The 17120-nt window shown below is 38.9% G+C and overlaps 2 protein-coding genes across 2 annotated transcripts in view; one reads left to right on the forward strand and one right to left on the reverse strand.

Moving 5' to 3' along the window:
• Positions 1-1728, reverse strand: part of nts (neurotensin) — a 5946-nt gene extending 4218 nt beyond the window's left edge. The window contains exons 1-2 of the mRNA XM_035665576.1: positions 1490-1728; positions 396-457 (exon numbers count right to left, since the gene is read on the reverse strand). Of these exons, the coding sequence (XP_035521469.1) occupies positions 396-457; positions 1490-1550 (123 nt within the window). The 5' untranslated portion in view covers positions 1551-1728. The remainder of the gene's footprint in view (positions 1-395; positions 458-1489) is intronic.
• A 2116-nt stretch (positions 1729-3844) lies between these two features.
• On the forward strand, positions 3845-16051 carry rassf9 (Ras association domain family member 9). The gene is made up of 2 exons (XM_035665518.1): positions 3845-4018; positions 11596-16051. The coding sequence occupies exons 1-2, from the start codon at positions 3972-3974 to the stop codon at positions 12860-12862; spliced, it is 1314 nt and encodes a 437-aa protein (XP_035521411.1). The 5' UTR covers positions 3845-3971; the 3' UTR covers positions 12863-16051.
• The last annotated feature ends 1069 nt before the right edge of the window (positions 16052-17120 follow it).

Genomic DNA, 17120 nt, shown 5'->3' on the forward strand with positions numbered 1-17120 from the left:
CTACTACGCTTTTGGTTACAACTAAATAACTTCCCTCAGCCTCAGATCTTATTTTCTTTTCATCTCAAAGGACATGGCCATGACTGCAGGAACTGGAGTGTGTTGATTATACTGATTTTGCTGTGCACATAAAAAAAACCTAATTTAATTTCCAATCAAAACAATTTAAGTTAAAAAGCCTCTTATAATAAATTATTTATCTCCCACTCAGCATGCACGCAAGCAAAATGTGAAGCTGGGACTGAAGCATAGATCCAGATTTCATGAAAGAACACCTGGGCAGCCTGTGTGTTGGGTCAGCTGAAAGATGTGAAGGGTCACTAACGGACCCGGTGGGTTGTAGCTTTTTGGACTCTCTGTCTCTGATGTCACAGGTGCAAAGAAAGACCCCATACCTTAGAAGTGAAGAGACTGCTGAGAAGCTCCTCTTCTAGCGCTCGTTGGTCCTGGTTGATGTCTGTGAGTAAGAAGAGAAACAGGAATATAACCTTTAAGCAAATCTAATCAAGAGTTAAGTGAATCCTTAGTGACTGCTGCATAAGAAAGACATTTGAGCTGTTTCATCCTCTCTGTGAGCTCGGAAGAGTTTGCAGCATTTATATCTCAAGCACTTTTTGATGACACCCCACAACAGGCGTTCAACAGGTGACACACTACTGATGTACGGAACTTCAAGTGTGTCCTGAGAGTGAAGCAAAACACTATTTTCCTAATAAAGCCATGTCAATGAAACACATTTTTAAAACAGTATACAAAGTTTTTTCTCTGCATGAACAAATTGTTCCATCTTACAGTTAAATTTGATTGCTTAGTGGCTCACTAGACCAAAAGTGACTTTACTTAGCTAATTCCATGGACATAGACTCCTCGTGGATTTAAAAGCATTTGAGTTTAGCCTGTATTTAATCAGAGAATCAGAAAATAACAAATAAATATGGTTTACTCTGCTGTGAGTAGTGTGTAGAGTGTTGTAATTTTGTACGAACATGGGTTCAAATGGGTTCTAAAACATTTAAATAAGGCATCTCTGGATCATCGAGGAAAGGGGGTTTACAAGAGCCTGTCTGAAAGAGAAATCCTGAAGCAGTAAGTAAGCAACTTGTGTAGAAAATGGTCTTAAAGAAATTTAACTGAGTTTAAAAGTTACCACCTTAAGAATGAATCATGTCAGCAGCCATGGCATTTCAGTATTCAATCCAGGAACTCAAACTCAGACAATCACAATGTTACGAAGAAGCTTTTAAGTGCAAATTATTATTTTAGAAACAGAAAAATGTCCATGATTCAGAATATTAAGTTACCTTTTTGGTGATATACAATATCACCAAAATGATGCACCTGTTGTGTGCTAGAGAAATGGTTAGACCTGTTCCATACTTTGCTTGAATGACTCCTATTTTGTTACTCTAAATGATAACAATAAATAAAAAAATAATATCATAACATGATGCATAAATTCAAAACCTGTTGAAAGAGCCACAGTGCTTACCTGTGCAAAGTCCACCACATGTGAAACAGAGGAGAAGCATAAATGCCAGCTGTGCCTGCATCTTGGTGAGAAAATAAACAAAAACAAAAAATCCCACACTGAAGAAATCACCTGAGGAGGAATCTAGTCCATAAGGTTAGGGGTCAGACACAGACAGCTAAAGAGGCTGCGAAGGGAATCTGTATATGCTACTGCTTCTTCTTCTTCTTCTTCTTCTTCCTCCTTTTCTTCTTCTTCTCTTCCAGCCTCAAAAAAGCTTCCCCTTCCTTGCAGTTTTCTGGTTGGTTGTGAAATGCAGTGGGCTCCATTCCCTCAGTTTATAAGAGCCAATGATCCCCCCCACCCCCTCCTCTCCTCATCTCCACACCCACCTTCCCACCTACTAACACAGCCCCCCTTCATCCATCTCTTTTCCGTCTTGTCACCGTGTCATCGTTTCATCAGACGTCACTGTGGCATCACAAGGCAAAAGTGTTTTGCGTCAAGGTTTGGGAAATTTGGTTATTTCACCTCATGAATGCACACAGAGGTTTCTTATGTGCTTCTTCCAGTGATCGGGCTGTAGGGGTGATGTGCGAGGGTGGGAGGATGCACGACAAAGATTCAAGCTGTGCAACATCACATCTTTCTTGCCAATTATGTCTCTTTTAAAACCAACAGGTGACTGTCTAGACTTACAAACCCAATAAGTGCCCGTTAAAGATATGAATCAAACTGATTGTGACATGTGACGTAAAAATTTGCTGGCTGCATTTGTTATTTTCTTTCACGAACTATTATGAAAAATATATTATATTATTATTAATATTATTATTACTATTAATTAAAGATCCAGTGGGTAACATTTAAGATGATCAAATGGCAGAAATGGAATAAAATATGTTTTCATTAGTGTATAATCACTTGAATATAGGAATTGTTTTTGTTACCTTAGAATGAGCCATTTATATCTATAAACACCACAGTGTTGCCTTCATTTTTCTAGCCCAGAAAGGGCAAACCAAACACTGTCTTTAGTTAAGAGTATTTGCATTTTGGTGCACATTTCGCAGCCACCGAAGTTTCTCCTTTGCACTTGGAAGAAGGGGGTGAAGCGAGGAAATTGCACATCTGCAATTACACCACTAAATCCTACACACTGGATCTTCAAATGAATAGTTCCTAAACATATCAGATGGAAGCAAATTATGCATAAGTATCACAGAAGCAAGAGAGGCCCAGCGGGGTGGCAAGTGATTGCATCATGGGGGCTGTCGCCCCCTTGGCAACGCCGCAGTCTTTTCTTCAATTAAAATGATCCTTGACATAAACTTACTTGCTTTTTAGATACTACTAAATTTGAAAATAGATGAAGATTTTGTCTACATACAATAATATCACAACAGCAACTTCCCTAGTCCATTATGTGTTTCAAGGTTCGCTGTTGCCACGGTTTGGACTTCATATGAATAAAAATTAATAGCATAAATGTTATCAAATGAAATACAAGTAGCATTCCCACTGGCAGTAAACGTTGCCAGTACATAATTTAGTCACTTCCTGATTTGACTGTTTATAAAATTACAAATTTTTGGCTTTAAAGACCAAACATAATTAATTCATGAATTTCAGCATTTACCTGTTCTAATTACAAACATCTCTAGTTGTTTATTCCCAAACAACAAATAACAAAAGTAGCCTTGGGTTTTTTGAACTGTAACAATATAAAAAAGGCCATCACATGAAATCTACTTTTATTTAAGTCGCAAAGTAAGTATAGTCATGTCAGTATATGTAAATCAGCCTTAGCTTCAGTTGTCCATATTCACACTAACTGGTCCCCACAGAGAATGATATCCTTTTAATATAGAGTAAACATCCCAGTTGGAACAGCAAAAACAGTCAGAGTAGAGTTAAAGCAGGCTGAATTCCTCTCATGTCTGAATTTCATCTTTGTCACATGAATCCAGCAGGGAGAGCCAGTTACCAAACCCCATCTTCATGTCCTACAATGCAGCTCAGGAAGACTCTAATCATATTTTTATATTACTTTACAAATATATCCACTGGCTTCCAGTTCAAGTTTGAAATTTGAACTGCAATGAAAAGTAAGTGGAGTAGCCTGATGTACAGTTGTGCTCATTGGTTTTGTTTATGTTTACCCTACAATATTTAACGACCAGTTTTCTGTCGAATATTTTTTTTTACGTTTCACTGAACACTGTGACTTTGTTTGAATTGCCACAAGCATTTACTTTCATCTTGTCTCTTTTCTCTGTGGTTTCTCAGGTTGTTCAGGCAGGTGGAAGGGGGCAGAGTTTCACCAGTACTTCTCAGTATAGTCTGAGAAACACCTCCCTACGCTTGTCGGATGGGGCGGACAGAGTTGCAGTCGGGACACCGCTTAACTTTTTCAACACTCCACAAAGTGTCCGACGTTCTGCCATGCTGGGACTGTAACGCATTTCGGATCGCTAGGTCTGTTTCGATTCGCCCCTGAGTCATGGCTCCGTTTGGAAAAAACTTCCTGAAAGCTCGGCTGAAAAACAGGTAATTTGATGACAGTGAGGTTTTGTAGACGTGAAACCTGTGTATGTGTGAGTGTGTCTTTTCCCCGAGTTCGGCTATTGGAAAACACTGCGTTGAACTGTGGAGGAGAGACAACTACGCGCAACGCATTGCGCATCGGATTTATGAGTAAGCTGCGCAAGGGGCAAAGTTGGCTAAATTATTAATGCAGTTTTGTTTTTACATCCTTATTTACCAGTAATATAAGAGAGATACTGCAAGCTACTGTCCAAATGCAAAGTCAGACTATATTAACAGGTGATACCGTGAGACATAAAACATACCTTTAAGTAAGTAAATTGAACCGTAGGTTACCTATAAGAAGCAAAGGGACACAATATCAATTTCTTTGTAAAATGTGTATTTTTTAACCTTTCCATTATTGTTTTAAACCAACATCAGCTGTCTTGCATGTGTGTGTGTGGGCATCTTTAACATTTGAAAAACTGTTTTCCTTTAGTTATATTTTTCCCACATACTTAAAATCTCACTAAATCACTCATGTAAGAAGTATAATCTTGCTTGTTGTTGTGAGTTATGGAAAGTATGAGTAAAATATGCCCTTTAATAGGTGTTCTCTCATTCCTGTCAAAGAACACTGTGCTGTGCATTAACTGTACATCATCACCATCACCTGCTCTGTAATTTTGCAAAGATGTTGTTTTTGATATACATTTTATTTGGGAGGCCTTCTTACTTCAGATTGAGAGAGATCCTGTCATCAACGCTTGTATAATTTGCCACTGCAATTTCCTTGAGTGGCTAGCTTGGCCTTTTGATGTGCTCCTTGCTGCAGCCGAGATCCAGCCTTAGCTTTAAAAAGGTGGGAAAATTAGATTCACTCAAACTGAGCTCTGTTATTGGTACAGAAATTCTGTTTGTATAGCTGGATAGTAGACTTTTGTTGTGCAGGGTTGGTAAACAGAGTTTCTCTTTTGGAGTATCTAGGTCATGATCCAATCCTTGTCAGGGTGCAGACAGGATTTATGTCACCAAGACCAGGATCAGGAAGGTTTTAACTGTGGGTACGGAACTATTTTCATTAGCTTTACTCATTAAGACTCTCATTTAACACCAAACTTAGCGGAAAGGGTTTGGATTAAGTTCAGAAATAAAAGAGGCTTTTATACTAAATTACTGTAAAAACTCTTTGACAGTGGCACCAGCAGCAAAATGGATGTACTTTCACATCACACGCACAGCCGAGATGAATTATCTTTGATAACTTCAAACAGTCTGACTGAGGCTGTCTCCAGTGGATGTCTTAGTTTTTTCATGTTGTGTGGTAATTGCCATTGCAGCACCTATAATTACCTCAAGTGTTTAGATCTGTAGATATGTCAAACGCTTGATTTCATAGACTCGCTTTTACTCGTGCTGACACATTGAGCTGGATGTTTGCTCAAGAGTGACAAGATGAAGCTGATGTGGAGTTGCAGTCAGTAGAACCATCAAACCTGACACAAACTTTCAGGATAAAACTTTAATGTGTCGTTAATTACAGCTGACAACACTTGTTGTAACACTCTTTACCATCAAAGGATCACAGTGCATCATCAGGGAGTCCTGTGTGTCGTACTATTGTCCTATAGTGAAAGAGCACATGCAGGCCTCAAAAGGTTTGAAATGTAATGGTTGCCAGACAGTGACATATGTTACCAAAGCAATGTAGTGGCCACCTCCACTTAATCTTGCTCTTAGCCACAATTACAGCATGACTACATTGTGCACATGACCAATTAGCAGCTGAAATTGTTCAGTTAACACAAATTAGCAGGCCACAGAATACAATGAAAGCATTGAGTTGTGTTAAAAAGAGAATAAGTCATTTATTTTCACTGAGCAAAAGCTTATTTGGTGATTCACAGACCTGCTGGAGCGGTGGGTAAGAAGGGTGGGTGGTTTCAGAGGCGGAGGGAAGCGAAGGGAAGGGTGTGTGTTGTGTCTTTGCTCACAGATGCCTATCACAGAGGGAGTCATCCCAGATATCAACATATCCAGATAGAAAAGTGATGTTATTTCCTCCCCAATCCCTCATCCTCTTTTAGATAAGAGTAAGAGGAAGTGTCTCCTCTCCAGCATCCAGGGTCTCTCTGCTACAGTCTGTGTACCCTTAATTCAATGTTGGTCATTTGTTTTAACTTTAGTTAAATGGTATGATGGCCCTCTATGGTTCCATACATTCTATGACAGACAGGGCGAATGAAACATTTTCCAGGATTATGGGTAAACTACGAGCTGTGTGGTGGTCAGCCTGAAAACAGAGCTGCTTTAATTAGATGAAAAGAATGCATTAGCATTTCCTGAACGGAGTTTTATGGCCTGATGTTATTAACATTTACTATATGGGAAACAATGCAAAGGTCATGTGTCTGTAATGTGATGTGCCATACCCTATGGCAGACACTCAGATTTCTTTTAACTGATTTTAAAGGGTTGGTTCACCCAAATATCAAAACAAGAAAACATTTTCTCACTTAGCTTTTGTTTAGTTTGCATAGTTTGTAACAAAGACACAGAGAGAGATATTGTGTCTACATTTTTTGCCACACTTCTACTAACTATTGGATTTATGCCATTGAACAACTTTGGTTATCAACTGGCTTTTCCTCTGGTGCCACCATGACATTTGTGGTTTTAAATTATATGTCTCAGACTAGATACATTGTCATTAAATTTAGCACAAACATGCAGGTGTGAGATGTTTCTTGCCAGGATGAAACTTTCCATATATCCATCATTAAGTCACATTTTTTATTTGTCCAATACTCTGGTATATAACCAAGAACAATGCAGTTTGAATTAGCCTCAGCCACATTTTGTGTTTATTTATTACTTATCAGTATAATGTAATTATATAAATGAAAAAAAAAAAGATTCTTGAATGTGACCACCATAAACAAATGACTATTTACTATCGTTGTATTGGGGTGGCAGCAGTAATCTCAGATATTGATATCTTAAAATGTGGGCAATAAAACCATAAGCATCTACCTCTGGCTATCACTAGAGGTAAACAAGAGTTGCCATCAGGAATGATTTACAGTGTAATTCAGGTTTTACTGCACTTTGAGCACGGGTTTATTTTTTTGTTGAAAGAGCAAACCTATAATTGTATCACCACCAGACTAATCTGAAAGTTATTTAATTTTTCATTCGATAGCAAGAAAATCAGAAACTGATGACAGCAGTGGCTACAGGATATCTTTGCTGTATATGCTACCACAGCTTTGTTTCTGCTGGGAATATCTGCATCACCTTATCATATCTATTGATCTGAGAAAACAAGCTGAGACACCAGAGAGCTATAATTCTGTCATTTGTTATGACTTGTTCAAACCACCAGCATGTAGTCCTCTGTGGTAACTTGTAGCTTGCAAATTTATGACACAGAGGGAGTTGTTAATGTCTACAAGGTTGTCATTACGAGTATTACAATGGAAAAGAGCCATGCCACCCCGTGGAGCTGTAATCGGCCCATGAAGAAACGTAAAACTGCATAAAAATTCATACAATTTAAATATGTTTTCCTCCCACTGGGTATCTCAGCTTTTAAGTTCAAACTGCGGTCAAGCAGGTTTGCTCAGGTTTCTTGGGTTCACTCAAGTGTGAAATGTTGAGGTCTAACCCGTCCTGTGTTATTCATTGCGCAGCATCCGTCCTCACTATGACAAGAACTTTGTATTTAAATATTTCTATTAATCATCCCACATACACACGCACACACACTTATTCTGTTAGCACATTTCCAGTCAGAAGGTTTGAGTTTATCACAATATCAGTGTCATTTGTCGGCCAATGCTGTGACCTATGAGGGTACCCCCATTTGTTGCATCTGGAACCACAGCCAAATCCCAAGCTATGAATATCAAATGGCTCCCAGAGTGACAGCCCTTATGAACATATTAACTGCGATGCAGTCAGCCCAATGGTGTGTGCAGTATTTGTGTTTGTCCTGGCAGGGAGTTGACAAGAGAGGGTTAGGGGTTTTGGACTGATGCCACCATCAAAATGTTTGTCCTCAGAAAATAAAATGTTTCTCCCACCAAGGAATTTGACTTTCAATCTACAACAGTGCAAAGTAAAAAAAATACTCCAGTACCTCTTTTGTAATCCAATTTTCTTCATTTAATTTGTCTTGGTGGCAGTTATGTGAATCATTGTTCCATTAAGGAGGGGCTAAGGCCTACAGAATAGTATGCTATGATAGTTTTTTTGATTGATATATCACAGTAAGCTGTTGTTGTTGCCACTTGCTCCTCGTACAGGTGCAACTGGGCCTAAATTCCCATTTTCTTTTATTTGTAATTTTTTTTTTACTTAGGATTCTTAAAAATCATAAATCATTGACATGATACTGGTCTCCAGAGCAGTTTAGCATCTGAGAAAATGTTTACATACTTCATCATGGACATAAGTTTATTTTTAATATTGCTAGATATTTTTTTCCAGGCAGATGAAATGTGGATATTGCTGCCACAGTCATAAATTTGTCAACACTTCATTCACATTTGAGTCGAGTTAAAAACAGACCACGGTGATCAGTATGGAATCCATTTTTCCCCTTCCTCCCTCTGTCCATTGAACTGTGGTGGCAGGATGTTGTCGGAGCATGGTGATTGTAGCCCAGGACAAATACAGGTGTTTCCCTGCCTTGCTGTACCCTCTTCCTGTACAGCTGAGGGCTTGGGTCACCCTCTCTGAAATACCCAATTGTCTGTGGTATGTTTATTCATTTGTACGTTCAGATATAACCATAGACACGTTTGTCACATGTTTAAACCAGTGCTAATATTTGTAGGAAATATCTGTACTTCACATTGTATTAAAGTGCAGTTATAGTGCCCTGATCCTGTTTTTCTTCCCTCCTTTCCTGATTTTTTGCCTATTCTTTCATCCATCCTTCCACCCACATATTACAGTGAGGTACAACTATTTAGGCCTTGTCAAAGACGTTGTGGTCGTTGTCTTTGATTGCCGGAGGCGTGCTGGATTTGTTTGGCCTGCACATAGCTCAGGTATTTGCTTTGCCCTGCTTGTCTCTAAGTGTCTCCATAACCATTAACCAGCTTCTTGCATTGTTACATACGTATCGCATTCCTGAGACCTTATTCACCACCAGTTTACACAATGCTCCAGTTGTATGTTTTCATGCTGTGTGGGAACCAAAACATAGTGGTATCAGACTGTAAAAACAGCAAACTGCAAGATAATGCAGCATTTTCAAGTTCTCCTGTTTGAATAATTATTTTCACATCTCACTTGTGTTAGTATGCTGGTAGTATTTGTGTCATCTTTAGAGGATGTGTGTTTTTATCCACCCACCCTTTTGATGATCAGAGATTAATGCTAGCCACAGTCAAGGTTATCTCCTCAGATAAAGACCGCTGCTACATGATGCAAGGTTCAGATCTTAAACCCTTACTACATTCCAAGGCGATGAACAACTTCTACATTTGATAGCCAGACTGAACACCTATAGTATTTGATTTTAATCGGTTTTCTTTTGTAAATATACCATAGATAAGGCTTTTGTACACTAATCATTGAATGTAACACTCTCTTCATTTTGAACTGAAATGAAAACTGGAAGATATGGCTTAAGGAATAGATATAGATTGTTGGCTTAAAGAATAGATATAGATTGTTTAAACACCATTTTGGCTTGTGGTTTCTGTCCACTTATGTCAGATAATGTGAACAAGTGTCTCTTGCTGACCTACAGCTAAACTCCCTCAATGATGTCATTAGAGATTCCGTTTTGTGGACAGTAGAAACTTGACATTAACCAGGATTACAAGCACATTATTCTGATATATTGCTGTTAACAGTGTAATGAATTATTGCCTGTTTGGTTGCAAAACCACAGGCCAACATTCCTTTCGACCTCAAAAATCAGTCTGCAGTTGAGTGTTGAAGGAGGAGCTCCAATTTTTGTCTCTTTGTGATATTGTATGGATAATATTTCTCTGGTTTCTTTGAGATTCAACTGTCTGTAATTACAGGAGGATTATATATCGCTTATTTTTTGCTTTCACTGTAGGCTTTAACTTTAACTATGAGTCATTTACTGAGACAGAAACTTGGCAGTCACCTACAGTACATCAGAGTTAACCTAATTTATCAAATGAATAGCAGAATACATTTTATCTTTCATATAAGTGATTACATGATACATCATTCTTTATCTTGAAATCAAATTGAAATGTCTGACAATGTTATCTACTTATTTGATTACTTGTTCATATTGTGGATGTCTGCATTGCCGGTGCCTATCATTTAATGACTGGATATTAGGTCCTGGATATTACCGGTGGTCCATTAAGCACATAAAAAATGGATATCATCGGTCCATCAGAGGTCAATTTTTGAGCAAGTTTTACGGTCCATACAAAAAGGTAATGAGGGCCTTGAGGTTAAATAGCTTAGAACCAAACCATTAAGTGATCATCTCTGATGACTAAGACGATGAGTAACAGTCTAATAGAATCAAGCTAGGGAGCACAAAATGGGTGAATGTAGTTTTCTGCTCACTGACCTAATGGAAAACCATCAAAGTAGGATGTATTTGAGAAAATATACTACTTAGAATAGCGGAATGACTCCAACAGCATGAGTGGGAGACTGTCTTTGTTGTACTTCAAAATGCAGCTCTGTAACTGCTGATGTAAAGAAGCTTGTGAAGCATTTGAACATTTTTCTAACTTTTTCTAAACATGGTTATTTGACCAAGGTTAAGGTGAAGTCATGGGTAACGTGTTTTTTTTGTTGGGGTGTCCTGGTGGCCTAGTTGTTCAAGACACTGATCATGTAATCTAAACATCCCTGGTTCATGCCTGACCAGGGACCTTTGTTGCATGGCCTCCCTTCTCCCCCATTTCCTGTCACCTTTCTACTGTCTGCTATCTAAAGAAAGGTCAATGAGACAAAGAATCTACAGGCACACTACTGCCCGAGTAAGTCGGGTAAATGCAAATGTGAGCATGCTAACTTGCTTATAATGACTCTGCTAACATGCTGGTGTTTAGCAGGTATAATGTTTACCATGTTCACCATAGTGAGTTTCGCTTAGTTTAGCTTGTTTGCTAGCTAAGACGTGCTAAACAAAACACAAAGTACAGCCCAGGCTGATGGGAATGTCAGCAAGCATTTACTCAACAAATTGAAATTTTGACCTGATGATCGCAGTAGATGAAACACAGTCTAAAAATGTGCAATTGTCTCACTTTACACAAAATTGATGACTTATGTGTTTTGTGGACATCTGTTGTTGATGTGATCCAAACGTTTCCAAAGATACCAAAAATGCTGCAAATGAATTTGGGTAAAATGTGTAGAAAATGATGCACAAATCATGGAGTCTTGGGTTTTAATATTGTACTCAATGTAAACATCATAGAGCTTTAGACACAATACTGTCAGACAGTGTGGCATGAATGGACTTTAACAACCTTAAAGCTACTTAAGGGGAAACCTGTATGTTAAGGGGTTAAGACTCTTATTATGTTTCATCCCAAAGCCACAATTACTGTATACGTTTTTTTTTCTGTCTTTTCTAGGACAAAAGATGCCGAGCCTGTGGTTGGAAAAGAGATTCAGGTTACTGTCTGCAATGAGGAGAAAGTTGTTTGTGGGGTAACAAAACACACAACATGTGCAGATATGATTCAGGCATTACTAGATGATCACAAGTCAGTCCCAGAGAGCAAGCGACTCCTGCATGGGGAAACCAAAGATTTCTGTCTTGTTGAGCGGTGGAAGGGTTTTGAGAGAGCCTTGCCTCCTCTCACCAGAATCCTGAGACTCTGGTATGCTTGGGGTGACCAGAGACCCTTCATTCAGTTTATTCTAGTCAAAACCAGTGATTTTGTGAGTCAGCCTGCCAAAAAGGGTGGAAAAGCCAAGGGGGCCAAGCCAAAGCGATGGGATCACAGTCGCACTCAGTACACCCAGTCTGTGCCGGTGGAGAGGCAAAAGCGCATGGTGAAGAAAGCTTTCCGGAAGCTGGAAAAGCTTCACAAGGAGAGCAAGAGCTCCCCAGGTTCTGACGAGATCGATAGGATGGTGCAGCTTATTCTCAACCAGGACCACACTATCAGAGAGCAAATCCAACGCATGAGGGACCTGGATCTGGAGATCGAGCAGTTTGATCTGCAAGAGCAGAAGGAAGCTGAGTCTGAGAGTCCACTGGCTCAGGCTTGCGGTCAAAGTTTGGAGATGCACAGCAACGAGCAGCTGCAGGAATACCTGTATACCAGCGATGGAGTCGAACAGCTTGAACTGCAGGTTCAGAGGCACCAGGAGCTCATCCTCCAGCTGTCCCAGGATATTGATGCTGAGCTGAGGCGGGCCAACTTCCCTCTCAGCAAATATGAGAACAGTGAACAGGAAGGAGCCACTGCTGCTTCCTGGATTCCCTTGGAGACGGACAAATCGTTCTATACTTCTGAACTCGAGAGGTTGCAGGAGGAACTGAAGCACAGCCTCTTTACTGGTTTGTCCCTGCACAATCAAGGTGCAGAAATAGACAAGCAGTTGAAGTACTATGATGCTACGCTGGTCTCCAAAGATCAGGAGTGCTGGCAGCTGGCTGCCCACCTGAGCTCACTGCAAATTGGGGATGGAGGAGAAGAGGAGCAGTCCAATCCTGTCCCGCTGAAAAGTGAGACCCAGTGCAGCATCTCACAGACAGTGAAACTCAAACACAGCCTGTCCCCTCTAGACATTACAGACACAGACTCAGACACTGGGATTAGCTCCACACACAGTCAAGACTCTCTGTCACCATGTCTCGACTTCCCTCCCCCACTGGACACAGATGTTTGAACAACCCCGTTGACCCTGCAATTTAATGTTCTGTATGCGCTAGCCCTAGTCTGTGCCTGTCATGTGTCTTATCACTACATTTAGCAAGTCTTTGCTAAGCATCAGCTTTTCTGAAAGATAAATCCCTTGCAATCTTTTATGCAGCGTGAAAGTCATTTAACTAAACAAATCAAAACAATCAGTTGATCATCAGCCATTATTTTTTCAGTCATTCTTCACACAAAAATGCCAAACATTTTTTTGTTTCAGCTTTTCAAATGTAAGGTTTTGCTTTGTATGATAAATGTCTGGGTTTTAGACTATTGGTCAACAAAAAAAGCACTGTGAGGATGTTTCCTTGGCCTTCTCGCAGTTCCCATTATAATAAAATGATTGTGGATAATGGAAATTACATTATATTTACTAATATTTTGTAGAAAGAAAAATATTTTTTTTAAGTATTTCCTTAACAGAAAAAGATTTTATCTTAAAGGAAGCACCTCCTGTCTCAATTTGTACATTTACCAAAATTAAAAGAATATATCATCAGAAATATTTATCAATTTACATATCTACAATGATTTTTTAAAATAGGTTTAAAAAAATTGTTTTGCTCAATGAACAAGATTTTTTTTTAATCCAGATGAACAGTAATCTTCTTGTTTCTGAAATACCTTCAAAACTAGTTGCAAGTGTTTTTAAATAACCTTTTGGGTTTCTCAAAGGAAGTGGATGCTCAAATGTAATGATAATATATGCAAAGCACAAAACTAGAGACATGCACCAATTACAGTCCATCACTGTTTATGACAGCTGGGTTTCCTGATTTTTCAAGTGTACATTTTTGCCCACAAAGAAGCAAAGAATATTTTCTTAGCACAACCATGTCTAAGGTGTAGGCTGAGTTTCTTAAAAGTGTTTTGTTTTGTTTTATTTTTTAATAATGGTGAATGTATGCTTCTTCCCCGTCTTAAGGTTCTCGAGCTATTTATGAAGCTGCACTTCTTTGTATACACACTTATAAGTCTATTAACAATGTTTTATGTTAAAACAAATAGCTAACTGTGATGGATGTAGAATTTAAGATTTGTTAAAAATGTAACATTCCTCCTGACTACACTGTAAATATTCTGCTGTAACCACTGTAAATGATTGTTCTTATGACACAGGCACAATTTGTAAAGACAATTTGATATGAAAAAAAAACAGAGAGAAAAACATATTTATTTATCATGTAATTGTATTTTACAGTGAGATTTTATTATGACTGTTTCCCCTTTGAGGCTCATCCTCCACTGATCTCATCAAACATATCATATTCAGGGCCAAAGTAACACAAATAGCCTGGCTATATCTGTGTAAACCATTCTTAAAAACAAAACCTATGATAAAGTAAAATGTGCATTACAATTTTCATAATAAACACTAATACTGTTAATGTCACAGAGTAATGACTCCATTGTTGAGTGTGTTGGAGCCAGGTATGTCTTCCAAATTGGTAAATACGGCTTTGCAACAGTGCTACTGTTCTAGAAGGTGTTAATGCTAAAACCACAAGGAAGAAACAACTTGAGGTGCAAAGTAACTTGACTTTTATAGATTCCTCAAAGCTCTGAGTCACCAGAGAGAAATGACACAGCTAGTACAGAGCCCCCTTCCAGTCACTGCAGCATATAATCAGACTAGATGGTCGCCAGGCAAGCACAAACAACAGCGAGCACTCTCCTCTTGTCAAGGTACTGCTGACAGACTAACACTTTGTACTCGGGGCAGAGTGGGGCTGGCTGCTGGAAAAGCAGAGGATATCTATTTCACACACTAATTGCTTAACCCCAGCACCCCCCTCCTGCACCGCTTCAAGCCACTAAGTAACTCCACCAAGCATGAAAGGCCCGAGATCTTACATTGTGAACAATCTTGCACCGGTGCCTCACACTTGTTGATGGAATGGAGGTTTATTACGGTACTTATAGCTTGTTCTGTTTCACCAACAGGCAAGCAACAAACTGGAATGAAAGGGCATTTTGTGGTATTTATATTCTAATGCAAATCAGACCTTTCTTGAGAGTTGGTTTAATTGTTACGGGAAGGAATGTTGAATAACTGAGTCTGTTATTCAACCAAAAGCCAGGTGGACGCAGAGGGTTTCTATTTATTTTATTATTTCCAGCCTGATTAAAAAAAAAGGTTGAATAGAAGTTTTTAATATTGTTTTTTGTGTTTAAACATTATTCTTTTATAAACCTTTTATCTTTAAAAACACCTCAAGGACCCCTTAGATTCACTGCATGTAGAGGAGACAAACTCTGTTCACCTCATTATTTTATTGACAGACATGTTGAGGCACCTCAAATGGCAGTAAATAATGAAAAGAACTGATTTTGGCTCTGGTCGTTTTAAGAGTAAGGTCCTCCCTGTTCTTTTTCTTATATTAGTGGTTGTTAAGATGGCTGAGGCACCAAAGAAGCTGAACAAAGCACAGGGTGTATATTTCCAATCCTTGGCAGATTGTAAAAGCCTCAGAAACAGTGCCGAGAGAGGACAATAAAATTCTCCACCATTCAGTATTACAGTCTTTGGAATAGTCTGGGTCTTCAAATAAAAAAACATTTTGTCCACAGATTGTTTTTTTTAAACATACTTTGCCCCCAAAATAATTTATAGGATTCGCAGCCAGTAAAATCATTTTTTAATTATTTTTTTTTATATATAACAAAAACAGAGGGGAAGCTGGTGCTTCCTTTCTGCAGTGTGACTTCACTTCCTAGTCTGTAGGCTCAGGTAATGTTTACCTCTTCTCTCTGCCACAGATCAGCAATTCAAAGACTTGCCAGCTCGCAAGTATGTTTGCTGACAACAATAATTACACGGACCAAAATGACAATTAGGCTGACTGCAAACCTGTCTTTGTTCAGCCCTCCCAGTTACGATGACTGGCCAGCTTGAATAAACCATAATTTGTTATCAGCTGTGGTTCCAATGCTGAAGATGAAAAGCTGAAACTGGAAGATATTTTGAACTATTTCTCTGGGTAAATACATATACTGACTGAACACAGTATATGAAACATTACATTGCTTCCCCTAAAAGAGATCTTACGTTGTGTTATTTTCTCAACCTTTACCGTACCCTTATCTTTTTGCACAGACCTTTCTAGGAAGTAGCAAGATAAGAGTCAGGAAGGTATGACGTGAGATATTTTGTCTGACCCTATGAATGCTATGTCTTAGAACACACTAAATAAAATCATCAAAAACAAAACCTTTCATTTTATGTCCCTATGGATATATTCATTAGCAAAAGAGAGGAAAAGCTGAATACAGACATATAAAGAAAATGTCTGAGGTTTATGGATGATAGTGAGACTGTTGTTTGGGGGTTTTTGGAGTATGCAAATGCTTCCCTTGTCTTCACATGTTGTGTTTTCAGAAGAAACACCATACATCAGCTTGTACATGTGCCAAAATCCTGCACTGCATCTGATTTTGGTGACGTTCCCACAACACACCCAACAGTAAACTTTGTGATTATGCTTGATAATTTTATGATCATGCCAAAAGCAAAAATCAATCTTTCTACTAATGTTGCACCAATTCATGTAACATTCATCTCTCTCTTACCTACTCTACCTACTAAACTCAGAATTTGTACTGACTTTGTTGGAATGGGACAAAATCATCTGTGACAATAAATTATGTTCATGCAGTGGCCCTGCAACTGCATCAGCCAATCACATTTGTGTTCAAGCTAGACAAATCAGGACTTGTCAAAGTAGTTACAGGTCCTCGGGCTTAATTGCCTCAATCAAAGCACATTTAGAGTGCCATCCCATCCAAGAGGCATGAATTATTTGATAAAAGAGCCCAAGGAAAAAATAAACTCTCCCTGCTGCCAGGCAGCAACAAGAGAGCAAACAGGTAAAAGTGAGAGTGGGTGTATGTAGGTGTGTTGAGGTGTGTGTGTTGGAGATGTTGGGAAACCTGCTGGCTGCTGTTTTAAAGATGGGAAATTTTAAGAGGTGTTTTTTCTTGCAATATTCTACACGATATAATGTGTATTAAAATGAATGCTTCCTGTGCAAACACACACACAAATTCCCCCCCTTTAATGCTTACACCCCCCTAACTCCCTGCCAGCTTGAGTAAACACATTTGATGGCATGGATGTTAATTTTCCTCTTTATTAACGCTACAGTCCTGGCTGAGGCTGTTTGCTCTCCTACAGGTGTTCTCTGATGCTCCTTGCTCCTCTGTCACGCAGCCTTTGATTTACAAGAAGG

Source organism: Morone saxatilis, unplaced genomic scaffold (genome assembly GCF_004916995.1).
Source record: "Morone saxatilis isolate NCDOM2014 unplaced genomic scaffold, NCSU_SB_2.0 Contig2, whole genome shotgun sequence".
NCBI lineage: Eukaryota > Metazoa > Chordata > Actinopteri > Moronidae > Morone > Morone saxatilis.